General features: G+C 45.2%; 1 protein-coding gene across 3 annotated transcripts in view; it reads left to right on the top strand.

Annotated features, from left to right (window-relative positions):
- Positions 1 to 17,908, top strand: part of PGAP1 (post-GPI attachment to proteins inositol deacylase 1) — a 1,346,394-nt gene that overhangs the window by 346,955 nt on the left and 981,531 nt on the right. For all 3 annotated transcript variants that reach the window (XM_063934105.1, XM_063934104.1, XM_063934106.1), the window contains one exon: positions 4,851 to 4,903. In XM_063934105.1, the coding sequence (XP_063790175.1) occupies positions 4,851 to 4,903 (53 nt within the window). The remainder of the gene's footprint in view (positions 1 to 4,850; positions 4,904 to 17,908) is intronic.

Raw genomic sequence — 17,908 nt, 5'->3', positions numbered from 1 at the left:
TGACAGCACATCTCTGTCGCCAGGGAGTCAGGATCTTGCCGTAACTGGACGACCTGCTGATCCTCGCAGACTCCCACGATGTCCTCCTCAGTCATCTTCAACGGACGATTAGCTTCTTACAAGCCCACGGGTGGCTCATCAATTGGAGGAAATCTTCGCTTGTCCCAGCTCAGAGCATGGTGAACCTGGGGACATTCCTGGACACACAATCAATGTCTTGTTCCTGTCTGCGGAGAAAGTTCTGAAGTTGCAGGACAGGATAAGATGCTACCTTTGTCGCCCCAGTGTGTTGATACACTTGGCGATGCAAGTACATGGCCTGATGATGTCGGCATTTGACATGGTAGTGTGTGCTCAATTTCATTCCCGCCCTCTGCAGAGTTTAATTCTTTCCAAGTGGGACGGCCTTCCTCATTGGATCTGATCTCACTTGATTACTTTGATTCTGGAGGTTCATCTATCGCTGACCTGTAGGCTACCGGACCAGCAATTGAGCAGGGGCTGTCCCTTCTGGATCCCCGACTGGGTTTTGCTGGCGACGGATGCCAGTCTGAAGGGATGGGGTGCGGTGTTGGAGCAACACTGTTTCCATGGTCGTTGGACCAAGGAGGTCTCTCCTCCCGATAAACATTCTGGAGCTGTGAGCGGTATTCAATGCATTAGCTCTCGCCTTGCTTCTGGTACAGAACAGGCCTGTTCAAGTACGGTCAGACAACACCACCACTGTGGCATACAGCATCCATCAAGACGGCACTCGAAGCCGCATGGCAGTGTTGGAATTGTCAAAAATTCTTCAATGGGCGGAACGCCATTTGCCAGCAGAGTTCATTCCGGGTGTCCTAAACTGGGAAGCGCACTTCCTCAATCGTCAGGACGTACACGACAGAGAGTGGAGTCTTCACCCGGAAGTCTTTCAAAGTTACGGTCTTCGGATCAAGGACCACAAATTCTCAAGCAGCGTTTGTGGATGCACTAGCCATTCCATGGAACTTATGGCTGCCCTACGTGTTCCCTCCAGTGTCACGCCTGCCCAGGGTTCTGTGGAAGTTCTAGCAAGAAGGAGGAATACTACTGCTAGTCGCTCCGGCATGGCCCAGATGGCATTGGTTCTCAGACCTGCAGGGTCGATCGTCAGGGAGTCCTCTTCTACTTCCTCAATGACCAGACCTCCTCTTACAGGGCCCTTGTCTCTATCCAGACCTGGCCAGATTGGCTTTGACGGCGTGGCTCTTGAAGCATCACTCCTGAGGGCCAAAGGATTCTCTGAGGCGGTCATCCAAACTATATTGAAAGCACGCAAACCGGCATCTGCCTGGATCTTTTACAGGGTCTGGAATTCTTCCTTCACCTGGTGTGGTGATAAGAATCATGATGTGTACAGATTCAAAACATCCAGAATCCTGGCTTTTCTGCAGCAATGCCTGGACTTGGGCCTTCGTCTGGCCTCCCTCAAGGTTCACATATCTGCCTTGTTAGTGTGGTTTCAGAGAAAAATTGCGTCTATACCTGATGTTCATACATTCACTCAAGGTGTGTTAAGGATTCAGCCTCCCTATGTCCCTCCGGTGGCTCCATGGGATCTTTCTGTTGTTCTGAATGCGCTGCAGGAGTCTGCATTTGAACCTGTTGAGTCAGTGGGCCTTAAATGGCTCACAGCCAAGGTCTTGCTTCTGCTGGCTATTGCCTCTAATATAAGGATATCGGACCTAGGCGCTTTGTCCTGTTGTCCACCCTTTCTAATATTCCATCATAACCAGACAGTTCTTAGAACTCGCCCAGGATATTTACCGAAGGTGGTGTCATCTTTTCACCTTAACCAAGAGATTGTAGTCCTGTCCTTTATCTCTTCTGATTTGTCCGCCAAAGAGCAGTCTTTGTATGTCGTAAGGGCTCTCCGTATATATGTGGACAGGACTGCCTCTGTCAGGAGGTCAGATACCCTTTTTGTATGTTTTGGTTTCCACAAATGTGGCTGGCCTGCAAATAAGCAAACCTTGGCCAGATGGATTACAATGTTGATTGCACAAGTATATGTGCAGGCTGGACCCCAGGTGCTATTAAAGCCCATTCTAATCAGTCTGTTGGACCTTCTTGGGTGGCCCGCCGTGGAGCGTCCACAGAACAATTGTGCAGGGCGGCTACGTGGACCTCAGTGAACACGTTCATTAAGTTCTATGCTTTTGAGACTTCCGCCGCCCAGGATGCTTCCTTTGGATGCTGGGTTCTCATACCCGCTAAGGCACATCCCCTCCCTTGAGGAACTGCTTTAGGACATCACTGATGTTTTCTTGTGGAACACAGTGTACCCTGCTGCATAAAAAGAGAGTTATGGTAGACTTACCATTGTTAACTCTCTTTCTGCAAGGTACACAGGGTTCCCACCCTGACGCACCTAGCTTCTATGGGTTTGTATGGCATTAGCCGCTGGTCCCTTCTCCTGTTGTGAGAATGTGGGTCTATGTGACTAACATCTGCCGTCTCTCTTACCTGCTCCTACATTGCACATAAATTTTGACCACGCACTTATCAACGTAATTCCTGTGCTGCCAGTAATATAGGTGTTACCCAACCCTATAAATCATAGAAAGAAAAGAAAAAAAATAATACAGCGTGTAGGAATTAGCTCAGACTATTTATTAAAATATATAATGTTTATTTTATATATATATATATATAAGAAGCTGCAGCTGTGTGAAATTCAATTAACTGGCCGGTGGATTGTATATGCATTTTTATATCTATCTATCTATCTATCTATCTATCTATCTATCTATCTATCTATCTAAATACATATACAATCCACCGGCCAGTTAATTGATTTTCACACAGCTGCATTTTTTTTTTGCAGTTAGCTACATACAAAACATCAGTCTCACAATGTAGCAAAAAAGATTTTCTTTTCCTGTAGCCTCGTAATCATTGGCTCCTTTTTATAAAGTAGTACTTACAGTATATCCTCAAAAGTTACTCTGTTTCAATAGTCTCGTTTTGTAACAAATGCTCATAAATACTGCTACAATAATCAGATACAGATCAGAATCCGTTACATAGTCTCCTTTATATTCAAAGTCTGAAGGAATCCAGTAGCAGGATAGTTAACAGTTATTATATGTCTGGCCAGACACTTAAGTTCTCACCACTCCTGTCATATAATTACATCTTCCCCGCTGCTGGTGCTTATTAACCTTTAGATGCAGACTTCTTTGGGAGACAGATGAGCAGAATTAGTGATGATGCTGCAGCGTGTTCAGAGAACGCCTTCTCCGTCATAAGTGGTTTGTAGTGCAGAAATAAAGTGCTTAACCCGTTTCCCCGCCTCCTTGTAGTATCAGCGGCTTCCTCAGAGGTACTATAAGGAGGCGGGGAAACGCGTAAGAACTTTATTTCTGCATTACAAACCACTTATGCCGGAGAAGGCTTTCTCTGAACACGCTGCAGCATCATCACTAATTCTGCTCATCTGTCTCCCAGAGAAGTCTCCACCTATAAGTTAATCAGCACCAGCAGCCAGGGAAGATGTAATTATATGACAGAAGTGGTGAGAACACTGCTATCTTAAGTGTCTGGCCAGACATATAATAACTGTTAACTATCCTGCTACTGGATTCCTTCAGACTCTGAATATAAAAGAGTCTAGGTAACGGATTCTGATCTGTATCTGATTTTTGTAGCAGTATTTATGAGCATATGTTACAAAATGATACTATTGAAACAGAGTAACTTTTGAGGATATACTGTAAGTACTGCTTTATAAAAAGGAGCCACAGATTACGAGGCTACAGGAAAAGTAAGCCTTTTTTTGCTACATTGTGAGATTGATGTTTTGTATGTAGCTAACTGCAACAAAAGCTGCAGCTGTGTGAAAATCAGTTAACCAGCCGGTGGATTGTATATGTATTTTAATTTATAGATATTTTTATTATAAACATTTTACATGTTAATAAATAGTCTGAGCTAATTCCTGAGCGCTGTAATATATATGCTTTTTTTTTCCCTTTGGTCCTACATTGGACTGGTTAACGAAACTGAGCTCACAGTGCCTGGAGGCGGGGTAACAGAGGAGGCCCCAATGCATCCTGGGCAGCCTAAAGCTTTAGCCTGTTAGTGCCTCTGAATCAAGATCCACTTTACACCCCAATATTTTCCTGTGGAAGCCAGTGTACCTCGCAGAAAGAGAGTTAACAATGGTAAGTCTACCATAACTCTCCTTTTTTCACTTTTATCCTAAATAATTCAGACATTCATTCTGAATGTCACAGACTGCCCAAGTCAAATCAAATCATATGGTTGTCCTTTCAGCCACGTGTTGTGAAGGCTTTTTAGTTGTTTACCTAAGTTGTTAAAATTCTATTCTCTTCTAGTAACTTTGTCTCACTTACAATTGACACATTAGCTGAGTTGCACAATTGGGCAAACCAATTAACTGAATATGTTGAAAGCTTTAAGCCTTTCCAAATATCTTTAAAGCTACTTACTGTATATTATTTATTTCCATAAAACCCAGCATGTTACAGAACTGCAGTCTCCACTTAACTTGCAAATTGCACCATGCTGGTCCATTGTGCTATTTCACTTTTTATGTATAGTGGCATTCCATTATTGTTATTGCTGTTCAACTTTAATTTGAAAAACTGTTTTTATCTAGAGGATGATGAAATATCATCCTCTGGATGTGTATGTCATTTATACAGTGTAATCATGTGGTATTGTAGTTTCAATATAGGCAATGCATATGGTGCAAAACATCAATATCTGACAGTCATGCCAATGAGGATTATTTTGGTATGTTTTGTGTAGATTTCTGTAAACTATTTTACATTATACCCTCTAAGACCAGATACATTTTACAGAGCACGGCAGTTCCAAGGACATGGGCAGCGACAGATCATCTTTCTATAGTGTGGTGAGTATTTTAAGCAGTAGGTAACAATTTTCCGGCATCTATATTTGCATATTTTTGAAAGTTGACTCACGGGTATTCATTATCAACTATGTTCACTATATTATTTAAGTTGAGTCTGTAAGTCTGCACAGATACCTAAATGCATGATATATGAATAAAATTATTTTTCAAAATAACAGAGACAAAAACAACTGTGTGTTCGTACATATTCACTAATGGGTATATTCAATTAGGGTCGAAAACGGGCGTCTGTCGAAACGACGTCAGTTTTTTTACTTTTTAATGTCGAATCGTGATCCGACCTATTCAGTCTCATCAGTATTTATTCGACAAGTCGTAAAATTCGACTTGTCCAATAGTACGTGAAGTGGCGGTATAGCTGCCGATTCAAGTACTTTTGAGTGAAACGGGGCCAAATTTGACAGGATTTGGCCCCATTTCCGACCATCTCAGTCCGACATAAAAAATGTCGGACTGAGATGTGGGACCCAGAGGACGAGAGGGGGTCGCAGGGAGACGGGGGACAGCCACGGGCATAGAGGGGAGAGCAGCGCTACAGCAGGACGTCTCACAGCCGTGCCGCTCAAGGCAGCATCCACCCGGCTCCAGCAAGTGAGGTCACGCTTGTGTCTGGTGCTGTGTGACATCCTCCTGCAGCGATACTGTAGCACTGCTCTCCACCATCTGCCCGCGGTTGTCCCCACTGGTCTCCTCGCGGCTCCACCCCTCCTCTCCTCCTCTGGGTCCCTCATCTCAATTCGACTTTTTAAAAGTCGAATTGAGATGAGATTGAATAGGGGTTGTCGGATCCATTCCGACAAATGCATGTCGGAATGGGTCCGACCCTAATTTTAATATACCCATAAATGTTTATTTTCCCTTTTGGGGGATTATGTACTAAGCCTTGAAAAGTAACAAATTTCACCGGGATAAAGTACCAGCCAATCAGCTCCTAACTGCCATGTTACAGACTGTTTGAAAAATGACAGTTAGGAGCTGGTTGGTTGGTGCTTTATCACTGTGCAAATTTATCACTATTCAAGGCATAGGCTGGGTACACACTTGCCAATGTGCACCCAATATATTGTATACATCGGCAAGTGTGTATACCCTATATCGTTAACGATGCACGCTCCCGCGGGTCGTTAACAAGGTGCATTGGGGCAGATGCATTAACCTGGAGAAGACATAAGGAAGTGATAAACCAGTGATATGTGCAAGGTGATAAAGGCACCAGCCAATCAGCTCCAATATGTATATTAACAGTTAGAATCTGATTGGCTGGTGCCTTTATCACCTTGCACATATCACTGGTTTATCACTTCCGTATGCCTTCTCCAGGTTAATACATCTGCCCCATTATCTTTAGTTTTCAACTTGAAATCTAAAGATAATGGGGCAGATGTATTAACCTGGAGATGGCATAAGGAAGTGATAAACCAGTGATAAATGCAAGGTGATACACGCACCAGCCATCCAGTTCCAATATGTAAATTAACAGTTAGGAGGTGTTTGGCTGGTGCATTTATCCCTTTGCATTTATCACTGGTTTATCACTTCCTTATGCCATCTCCAGGTTAATGCATCTGCCTCATTGTATGAGATGGCATGTGGGTGCATGCCGTCACTGACGAGACGCAAACAAAATAGTTCACTGTGTATAAACAATATTGTTTGCAGGGGATCTTGCGCGATGTCACTGACATCGGCAAGTGTGTAACCAGCCTTAAAACATCTGGCCCGTCAAGACCATTGCGCGCATTGCTTATTTCTTCAGTCCTCCATGGCATCTGTGAGTTAGTAACCCATTCCCACAGCATAGAGACATGAAAAAAATCATACAGCCCAATTCCACAACACTAAATAGAGTGGACATCTGATACTCTTCTCTTGTCTTTTACCTGTCTCTATCACATAGAAATAGGGAGCCATTTGTTTATTTCATGGTGGATTAGCTTGCTATGCAGACTGGCAATGCATTATTTTGTGGTTATTGCACTCAGCCTGTGGTTTCTTCAGTTCAGGCCCCAAATCAATTGTAGAAGTCTATGAAATGGCTAAAAAGGTTTGCCTTTGGCTGTTCAGATTGACTAACTTTGATTTACATTATGGTGGTTTTGTCAAAGCCTGTTTAAAAAATAAGAAACTGATCTGTTTAGTGGAAAGCCTGGGGAGATTCAGTAAGAATCATGATCCTTTCACTTAAGCTGGGTACACATTAGACAATGTGTGTACCCGGCAATATCGTCAGAGGCGGACTTCCGGCATCGGCAAGTGCATACACACTTGTCGATGTCGGGAGCGACGGCGATGGGAGGAGCGGGGCCATGCTGCATTCAGCAGCATGGCCCTCGCTTGCGATGTCGGCCATGCATGCAGGTCCGACGGACAGTAACGCTGATGACCCACGGGAGCTGCATCATCAGTGACATAGTGCATACACACCAGACAATATTGAGAACCAATTGTCTGAATCGAGCACATCGTCCACGATATCGTCTGTTGTGTACCAGGCGTTAGATCTAGTTGAGAGTTTGTTTAAAAAAATAATAATAATAATAATAATAACAACATAATTCTATGAAACTATTGTAAAGTTGAATCAGAACAAGAAAATAGCAGTCTCTTAGATCACACTAGGAAACGTAGATTGTTTCTAGCTCATAAAATAATGAAGGAAATAGTGCTGGAGAAGTGTTCTCTAAACAAGCATTAAGTTAGTTTGTATAGAATAGAATGCATGTAACCTAATGGATGGTTACGTGGATACATCTGCTGCAGGGTTGACTTCTAGAACTACTATTCCCCTGGCAGATGGAGCCTTCTTCAAACATCCTTTGGATAAATATATGGATGTTTGTAGAAATTACATACCTCTATAGTAACCACTGGTTATAGCACCAGTCTCTAGGGCTCTTAGAGTTATGGGGGTATATTTACTAAGCTCCCGATTTTGACCGATTTGGTGTTTTTTGATCAAAGTGTCATCTCGGGAATTTACTAAACTGAAATCTCGGCAGTGATGAGGCCATTCGTATTTTTTTGGTAGTCAAAGAAAAAAAACACAAATGAATACACCAGCAGTCAAACGCGGCTGTTTAGGTATACAACTCAGTAATTTACTAAAAATTGTATTTCACAAACACTACGGCAATAGCCAAACACTGCCGTGAAAAAATACAATTCATAAAAAAAAGCAGTTTTAAAACAGATCTGCTTTTTTTTACCGTGTTCTGATAGTCATGCACGGATCCATGAGATCCGTGCATGTTTATCAGTGGGAAGGGGTGGGAAACTGTTAAAAATGTTTTTTTAAAATGCGTGGGGTCCCCCCTCCTAAGCAAAACCAGCCTCGGGCTCTTTGAGCCGGTCCTGGTTGTAAAAATATGGGGGGGGAAATGACAGGGGTTCTTCCATATTTAAACAACCAGCACCGTGCTCCACTAGTCAGAGAGATAATGCCATAGCCGGGGGACACTTTTATATCGGTCCCTGCGGCCCTGGCATTAAATCACTAACTAGTCACCCCTGGCCGGGGTACCCTGGAGGAGTGGGGACCCCTTAAATCAAGCCCCCCCCCCTCCAGCCACCCAAGGGCCAGGGGTGAAGCCGAGGCTGTCCCCTCCATCCAAGGGCTGCGGATGGGGGGCTGATAGCCATGTGTAAAAATAAGAATATTGTTTTTTGTAGCAATACTACAAGTCCCAGCAAGCCTCCCCCGCAAGCTGGTACTTGGGGAGCCACAAGTACCAGCATGCGGCGGAAAAACAGGCCTGCCTGGTACCTGTAGTACTACTACAAAAAAATACCCAAATAAAAACAGAACTCACAGACCTTGAAAGTAAAACTTTATTATATACATGCACACCTTTGGGTATACACATTTAAAAGCATTTAAAAATTATGTTATATGGTTAACAATGGTGGGCGATATGGTCCATTATGGCTGTATATATTGACAGTTTATAATTCTGTTTAGAAAAAAATGCAAAATATAGAATGTACAAAGAAAAAAGTATCTGCTTGCACAAATATATATTGTTTAAATACCATCCTAACACAGTAATATTCACCCCAGAGGTAACCTGTATCTCCACAGGTGTGTACTACCAAAAACAGGATTTTGATACCTACCGGTAAATCCTTTTCTCTTAGTCCGTACAGGATGCTGGGGTCCACTTCATGACCATGGGGTATAGACTGTTCCGCAGGAGCCATGGGCACTCTTAATACTTTTCAATGGGTGTGAACCGGCTCCTCCCTCTGTGCCCCTCCTCCAGACCTCAGTTATAGGAACTGTGCCCAGGGAGACGGACATTTTGAGGAAAGAATTTACTTTAATACTAGTGTGGCACCTCAACCATGCCGCACAACATGGCATTCAACATAACACACGCCAACAGGCATGAACCAATTACAGCAACATGCTGAAACTAATATAACACAACATGTGTAACTTAATGAACAAAACTGCAGGTAAAGTACGCACTGGGATGGGCGCCCAGCATCCTCTACGGACTAGGAGAAAAGGATTTACCGGTAGGTATCAAAATCCTGTTTTCTCATACGTCCTAGAGGATGCTGGGGTCCACTTAATGACCATGGGGTTTATACCAAAGTTCCAGTACGGACGGGAGAGTACGGATGACCCTGCAGCACCGATTGACTGAACTTGAGGTCTTCATCGGCCAAGGTGTCAAACTTGTAGAATTTTGCAAATGTGTTTGATCCCGACCAAGTAACTGCTCGGCAAAGTTGTAATGCCGAGACCCCCCGGGCAGCCGCCCCCTGTATGAGCCCACCTTCCCAGTGGAATGGGTCTTCACCGACGTCGGTAACAGCAATCCAGCCGTAGTATGAGCGTGCTGAATCAGTACGATCAGAGGTACTCTGATCCAAAGCGCAATAGTCTGCTTGGAAGCAAGACACCCAATCTTGTTGGGAGCATACAGGACAAACAAGACTCTATTTTCTGTATTCGAGCTGTTCTAGCGACATAAATCTTTAAAGCCCTAACCACATCTAGAAACTTTGACTCAGTGAACGTGTCAGTAACTACTGGCACCACAATAGGTTGGTTTATGTGGAAAGATGAAGCCACCTTTGGAAGAAAATGTTGACGAGTTCTCAACTCTGCCCTGTCTTCATGGAAGATCAGGTAAGGGCTCTTGTGAGACAAGGCCCCCAATTCAGACACCCGCCTTGCGGATGCCAATGCCAAAAGTATCACCACTTTCCAAGTAAGAAACTTCAACTCTGTCAGGCTCAAACCAATCCGATTGAAGGAACTGCAAAACCACATTAAGGTCCCATGGTGCCACTGGAGGTACAAATGGAGGCTGGATGTGCAGAACCCCTTTCACGAAGGTCTGAACCTCTGGAAGAGAGGCCAATTGTTTTTGGAAGAACACTGACAAGGCTGAAATCTGGACCTTGATTGATCCCAATTGGAGGCCTGCTTCCACACCAGCCTGCAGAAAATGGAGAAAACGTTCCAACTGAAACTCTTCCGTAGGAGCCTTCATGGATTCACACCAAGACACATATATTCTCCAAATACAGTGGTAATGCTTCGACCTTACTCCTTTCCTGGCCTGAATAAGGGTGGGGATGACTTCCTTGGGAATACCCTTTCGGGCTAAGATCTGGCGCTCAACAGCCATGCCGTCAAACTTAGCCGCGGTAAGTCTTGATACATGCACGGCCCCTGCTGCAGCAGATCCTCGCGCAGAGAAAGAGGCCGAACATCTTCTATGAGCAACTCCTGAAGATCTGGATACCAAGCCCTCTTTGGCCAGTCTGGGTCAATAAAGATTGCTCAAACTCTTGTTCTTCTTATGATCCTGAGCACTTTTGGGATCAGCGGAAGTGGAGGAAAGACATACACCGACCGGAACACCCACTGGGCCACTAGCACATCCACTGCTATTGCTTGAGGGTCTCTCGACCTGGAACAATATTTCTGAAGCTTCTTGTTGAGACGAGATGCCATCATGTCTACGTGAGGAACTCCCCAAAGACTTGTCACCTCTGCGAAGACTTCTTGTTGGAGGCCCCACTCTCCTGGATAGAGATCGTGTCTGCTGAGGAAGTCTGCTTCCCAGTTGTCTACTCCCGGAATCAAAATTGCCGACAGAGCCTTTACATGTCTTTCTGCCCAGAGGAGGATCTTCGTCACCTCTTCCATTGCCGCTCTGCTTTTCGTTCCGCCCTGCCTGTTTATGTACGCGACTGCTGTTACATTGTCCGACTGGATATGCATGGGATGATCTTGAAGAAGATTACCGCTTGTTGAAGGCCGTTGTAAATGTCTCTCAATTCCAGCACGTTTATGTGAAGGCAGGCTTCCTGACTTGACCATTTTCTTTGGAAGCTTTCTCCATGAGTGACAGCTCCCCAGCCTCGGAGACTTGCATCCGTGGTTACCAGGAGCCAGTCCTGAATCCCGAATCTGCGTCCCTCTAGCAGGTGAGAGCTGTGTAACCACCACAGGAGTAAAATCCTGACTTTCGATGACAGGATTATCTTTCGGTGCATGTGTAAGTGGGAACCCGACCACTTGTCCAACAGGTCCCACTAGAAAACTCTGGCATGGAACCTACCAAACTGTATGGCCTTCTAGGCCGCCACCATTTTTCACAACAACCGAATGCACTGATGGATCGACACACTTGTTGGCTTCAATATCTGTTTTACCATTCTCTGGATTTCCAGAGCCTTTTCCACCGGAAGAAAAACTCTCTGAACTTCTGTGTCCAGGATCATCCAGAGAAAAGACAATTTTTTTTGTCGGTTTCAACTGTTACTTTGGATAATTTATGATCCAACCGTGTTGTTGGAGTGTTGACAGGGAGTGTGTGATGTTTTGTAACAACTGCTACCTGGATCTCGCCTTTATCAGGAGATCGTCTAGATAAGGAATTATATTGACTCCTTTTTGACGCAGGAGAACCATCATCTCCGCCATCACCTTGGTGAATACCCTCGGTGCCGTGGAGAGACCGAAAGGCAACGTCTGGAATTGGTAATGGCAATCCTGGACCGTAAATCTCAGATAAGCCTGGTGAGGAGGATAAATCGGAACATGCAGGTAAGCATCCTTTATGTCTACAGACACCATGTAGTCCCCCTCCTCCAGACTGGAAATCACTGCCCTCAGTGATTCCATTTTGAACTTGAATCGTTTTAAGTAGAGTTTCAGATTTTTTAGGTTTAGGATCGGTCTGACCGAGCTGTCTGGCTTCGGAACTACAAAAAGGCTTGAATAGAACCTCTCCCCTTGTTGTGACAAAGGCATCAGGACTATGCCCTGATCCTGACATAATTTTTGGATTGCCGCTGTTACTGCTTCCCTTTCCGGAAGAGAAGCTGGCAAGGTCGATTTGAAAAATTGGCATGGGGGAACGTCTTGAAACTCCAGCTTCTATCCCTGGGACACTATGTGCAACATCCAGGCCAGACAGAATCCAACCTTAGCTGAACAGTTTGAGATGTGCCCCCACCCGAGCAGCCTCCCGTAAGGAGCCCCAGCGTCATGCTGCAGATTTGGCAGAAGTAGGGGTAGACTTCTGTTCCTGGGAACCTGAAGCCGCTGTGGACTTATTTCCCCTTCCCCTACCTGCAAAGAAGGGGGAACCTCTTGCTTTTTTGTATTTATGGGGCCGAAAGGACTGCATATAAGGGTGATATGTCTTTTTTGCCGGTGCAGACGCAGAGGGCAAAAATGCTGACTTACCTGCGGTAGCCCCCGAGACTAACGCATCCAGTCCATCGCCAAATAAGGCCTCACCTTTATATGGGAGAGCCTCCATATTTCTTTTGGAATCTGCATATGCATTCCACTGGCGAATCCACAACGCCCGCCAAGCCGATATTGCCATGGTAGCGGCTTGTGAACTCGAGTGCAATATCTTTCATCGCTTCTAGCATGTATGCGGCAGCATCTTTGATATTCCCTAACTTAAGGAGTATCTTATCTTTATCAATCGTGTCAATTTCTGATGACACGCTTTATGACCATTTTCCAATAGCGCGACTCACCCGCGCACTAGCAATTGTGGGCCTGAGCAGCGTACCATTGACAACATAAATGGATTTCAATGTAGTTTCCATCTTTCGGTCTTCCGGCTTTTTTAGTGAAGCTGTGCCAGGTGCAGGGAGAATTACCTTCTGTGTCAACCTGGACAGTGCACTGTCTAACACAGGGGGTGACTCCCATTTTTTCCTGTCTCCATCTTGGGAATATGAAATGTATTTTCGGGATTCACCCACATCCCTTCAAAGAGAGTATTAAGTTCGTGGGAAGGAGGGAAAGTGACCTTGGATTTCTTTATAGAAATAAGCCTACTCCTGAGGTACAGGAGTGGCTTCCGTGACTTCCAGAACTTCCCTTATAGCTACAATCATATATTGTATATTTTTTTGCCAATTTATGATCTATTTCTCTGGAGTCACTATCGTCAACACAAGAATCAGTGTCCGTGTCTGTATCAGTATTCACAATATTCGCAAATTGTCTCTTATGTGACCCAGAGGGGTCGCCTGCGGATGGAAGAACAGAGCCCTGAAAAATCACATCTTCCACAGATTTTCTCCAGCACTCAGCATGAGATTCAGACTTATCTAATCTCCTATTGATATGATGCATACTATCACGTGTTTCTTTCACCCATGCAGGCTCTTGGTGTGCCAGCAGCACCACCACATTACACTTCTGTGTCCCTAAAATGGTTTCCTCCGGGGAGGAACTCCGTGCCTCAGACATGTCACACACGTGTACAACACCCACACAGACACACTGGGACTTATAGGGGACAGACCCACAGTAAAATCTGTCAGAGGGACACAGTTTAGGAGCAGCCAGTTCACAACCCCAGCGCCAGTATCTAATGCCTGTGAACACAGAATGTCCACTGACATGCAGCGCTTTTTACACAGTAAAACACACTTGTAAAGCACCAACACCGCTTGTGCCCCCCCTTGTTATGCACCCTGATACTTGTATTCAAAAGTGGAGGAGGACCAGCGATGTCTCTGCAGCCTGAGGAGAGAGAGGAAATGGCGCTGAGCAGTATGCTGGCTGCCTGAGGAAGAAGCTCCGCCCCCGCAATGGCACGTTTTTACCTCAGAGACTTTTCATAATATTTATACTGGTGGGGGTATAGCTGTGCCTGGGCATCTTATGCCCCCTTTTTGCCAGTTTATATAGGCATTTTGCTGCCCAGGCCGCCCCCTCCCCCCTGCACCCTGCAGTGCCTGTGTGTGTGGGCAGCAATGGTGCGCTGCGCTCCCGCCAGCCGTGCTGTACCTCAGCCATCACTTTACTTGATAGAAGATCTGTCTTCTTCTACTCACCTGTCTTCTGACTTCTTGCTCTGTGAGGGGGGTGATGGCGTGCTGTGGAAGTGAGCATCTAGACACGGCTAGCGTTCAGTACCCTTCAGGAGCTAATGGTGTCCTGTCAGCCAGAAGCAGAGCCATGAAACTCTTCAGGAAGTTGGTTCCTACTTCTGCCCCCTCAGTCCCACGAAGCAGGGAGACTGTTGCCAGCAGTTCTCCCTGAAAATAAAAAACCTAACATAAGTCTTTTCAGAGAAGCTCAGTAGAGCTCCCCTAGAGTGCATCCAGTCTGCTTGGGCACATTTCTAAAATGGAGGTCTGGAGGAGGGGCATAGAGGGAGGAGCCGGTTCACACCCATTGAAAAGTCTTAAGAGTGCCCATGGCTCCTGCGGAACCGTCTATACCCCATGGTCATGGAGTGGACCCCAGAATCCTCTAGGACGTATGAGAAAGATATATACTGTATAATTGGTTAGCTATTACAACATTATGAGGTATAAATATCCCTCTAAGTATGAATCACAAATAAAATAAAGGAGAATAATATGCAGAGAGTGTCCCAACAAAAAGACTCATATGTCCTCTTCCTTGTTTCTTCTGCCCTCTAATGTGTCCGTAAGGAGAGTGAACTGGAGAGTGAGATTACAATGGAGGGGAACAGGGATGAGAGAAATTCGGTCAAGTATGGGGGATCTGCTGTTGAGTGGGAAGTACTGCCCCACAACCTGTTTATAGAGCACGGGGGGGCGCCACTCCCTCTAGGAGTACATAAACATAGTAAGATAACGGATATACAAATGACGGTACAGTGTAATCTAAACAATGTTATTTAAACAGGCTTAGCAATAAGCAAAGAGTAATACCCATCAGTTGTGCTGGTCATATAGGATTCTTCCTTTGGGTTGGGATTTGTGTTGCCAAGGTGGGTACCTATAGGTAAGTAGCTTTACGTATGTTTCACCTAAGTGTAGGCTTGTTCCCCAGATTGAGTATGTAGGACACTGGGGTCCCTATTTATACCGACACAAGTCAGCTGATTAGTATGTCAGTCGGGGCTTAATTGATATTCACCCCCTACTGTTAGAAAAAAACATCAAAACCAATGGGGTTAGTTTGCTAGGCTCTATAGCAATAGAAGGTTGCTAAGGGTAAAGAAGCATGGCAACCTGGACTTATCCAGGTGCAAGAAGGTGTGCTATAATTTACTATAGATATTTACTGCTTTATGCAAGGAAAGTGTCAGTGCAATTAAAGTTTACCATGTTTTATTAACCTGAAGTATAGAGGCCAGAAACATGGTTGTAGACAATTAGGCAATCCTAGTAATGTTGCTTTGCTAGGAGAGGACAGATCTGGATATCAGGATATCCCCATTTATACTGACAGACATTGCATGCGGCATATAGTCCGTCCATATAGAGAGTAGCTAATTAATGAGGGTTTAGAGTGCTTTATTCAGTGTGATTGGGATCTGCTTGGAGAGGACAGGTCTGGATATCAGGATATCCTAATTTTTTACGGTCTGATATTGTGTGTGGCATATATGCCCTTATTTATCAATGAGTGATAAATTTCACCAGCCAATCAGGATATCCCCATTTATACTATCAGACATTGTATGTGGCATATAGTCCATCCATATCAGTGGCAAACGCATGACTTCTGGAGGGGGGTTTCCAAACGAAATCTAAAATCTCTCACTCTGCAGAACATTGGATCAAGTGTGGGAGTCTGGGGGAGCGTCAGAAGAACCTAGTAACGACCCAACCCTGGACATTAATGTAAACTTTGGTGTTTTTATACACTGGATACTGCATACCTCCCAACATTTCATTCAATGAAAAAGGGATACTTTAGTCATGCGTGAAAGTTCGCACCTAAATAGGGGCATGGCCTATGAAAAGGGGGCGTGGCTTCACAGCAGTGCCGCAGTCGCTGGCCACGCCCCCCATTTTTTGTCACTAAGGGGCCATATTCAGTGCTTTGTGAGCTGCTGGCATGCCCCCTCTCCGGGTTCACTATGGTATGCCGGCGGTCAGGCTCCCGGCGACCAACATACCGGCGCCGGGAGCCCGACCGCCGGCTTACCGACAGTGTGGCGAGTGCAAATGAGCCCCTTGCAGGCTCGCTGCGCTCGCCACGAGGGAGAATAAGTGTAGGTATGCCGGCTGTCGGGATTCCGGCGTCGGTATACTGTGCGCCGGAATCCCGTCAGTCGGCATACTGAAGACCACCCCCCTCTCCTTATGTCTCCATTGAATAGATGCTGTACGCATGCACACAGTGTCTATTCAACGCTGCTCTGCTAGGCAGAGCAGTGATTGACAGGTACCTCCCAACAGGGCTCTGCTAGGAGATGACAGGTCTGTACTCTCTGCATCAATTGGTATCAATGAGATGGGGTGATAGTAGGCAGAAAACCTTTCCCGGGGTTTGAAAGTACAATAATGGCCATCTGATCAGACTATTTCCTAGACAGAAGCGAAGGGTCAGTCATCATGGACAAGGTGTGCAAGGTACAGTAGCATGCATTATATGCAGACTGATAGGACTGGCAATCAGTCTGCATATAATGCATATGAGAATGAAATAATAACATGTTCTGTCCATCAGATGTGCAGTCCAATCAGACAGGGCAATGAACCATTGTAAATGAGATGACTCAAGTCTATCCTCTAGATATGTTAACTTTAGATTCCTTCAAGCAGACTCTAAGACAACTTCTTTTTTTGTATAAAACATATTCACTCTCTTAATAAAGTAAACACACAGAGAAGCTTTAAAAGCATCCCAAATGATAGCTTTAGAAGCAGTACCAACATTATCAGCAAAATAGCCCTCAAGCCTCTATAGCTGCTTAGATCTAAACTCAAAATTAGCAGGGACTCCTGAGACTCCCTAAGTTTTATACTCAATTGTAGACACTCTGGGTAGCAGACAGCAGCATACCAGGGACATTTTAAGTCTCAAGAAAGACTGATACATTGAGGAATTAACATGAAAACTGATGAACACCAAGGGTGTTTGACTGGGATGCGGTCAGATTTCCTGGCTGTGTAGATGCCGGCGGTCAGGTGACTGACACCGGAATCCCAACACTACCCCGCATTCTGGTGCCGGAACACTGACCGCCAGCATCTCAAGGGTAAGTATTGGGATGAGGTTTAGAGCCCGGGGTGTGTTAGGGTTAGGCAATACAGTAGTGGGGGTTAGCCGTAGCCACCCCCCCCTGTGATTAGCCGTAGCCTACACCCCCCACTATTTTAGCTCTACTTAACTACTTAACTGCCACCCCAGTCAGGTTAGGTTAGAAGGCAGGGGAGGGGTAAACTATTCACCCCATCCCCTGTCAGCATACAGGATGCCGTGGTTGGTCATGTGTATGCTGGGATTACCTATCACAACCGTTGAACCCGCCAGGCATATACCCAGCACAGGACTGCCATAAACTTTGCATAACCAGTGCAACCCAATAAAAGTGAATCAGGATTTTTGCCATCTATCCAATTGTGGGTCAAGTATGTTATTAAGGTCACCCACACAAAGTACTGGGAGTGTCTGTGGAACGCACGACAAACCCAGCTGCTCACTCAGTTCTATCCTACTGGGCATCCACTGCAAATTCAGGAAATAGTGAAGCTTTAATCCCATTCCAGTGGGCCCTT

Source organism: Pseudophryne corroboree, chromosome 7 (assembly GCF_028390025.1).
Source record: "Pseudophryne corroboree isolate aPseCor3 chromosome 7, aPseCor3.hap2, whole genome shotgun sequence".
NCBI lineage: Eukaryota > Metazoa > Chordata > Amphibia > Anura > Myobatrachidae > Pseudophryne > Pseudophryne corroboree.
The sequence above is the reverse complement of the archived record's forward strand: the minus strand, read 5'-3'. Positions and strand labels throughout refer to the sequence as shown.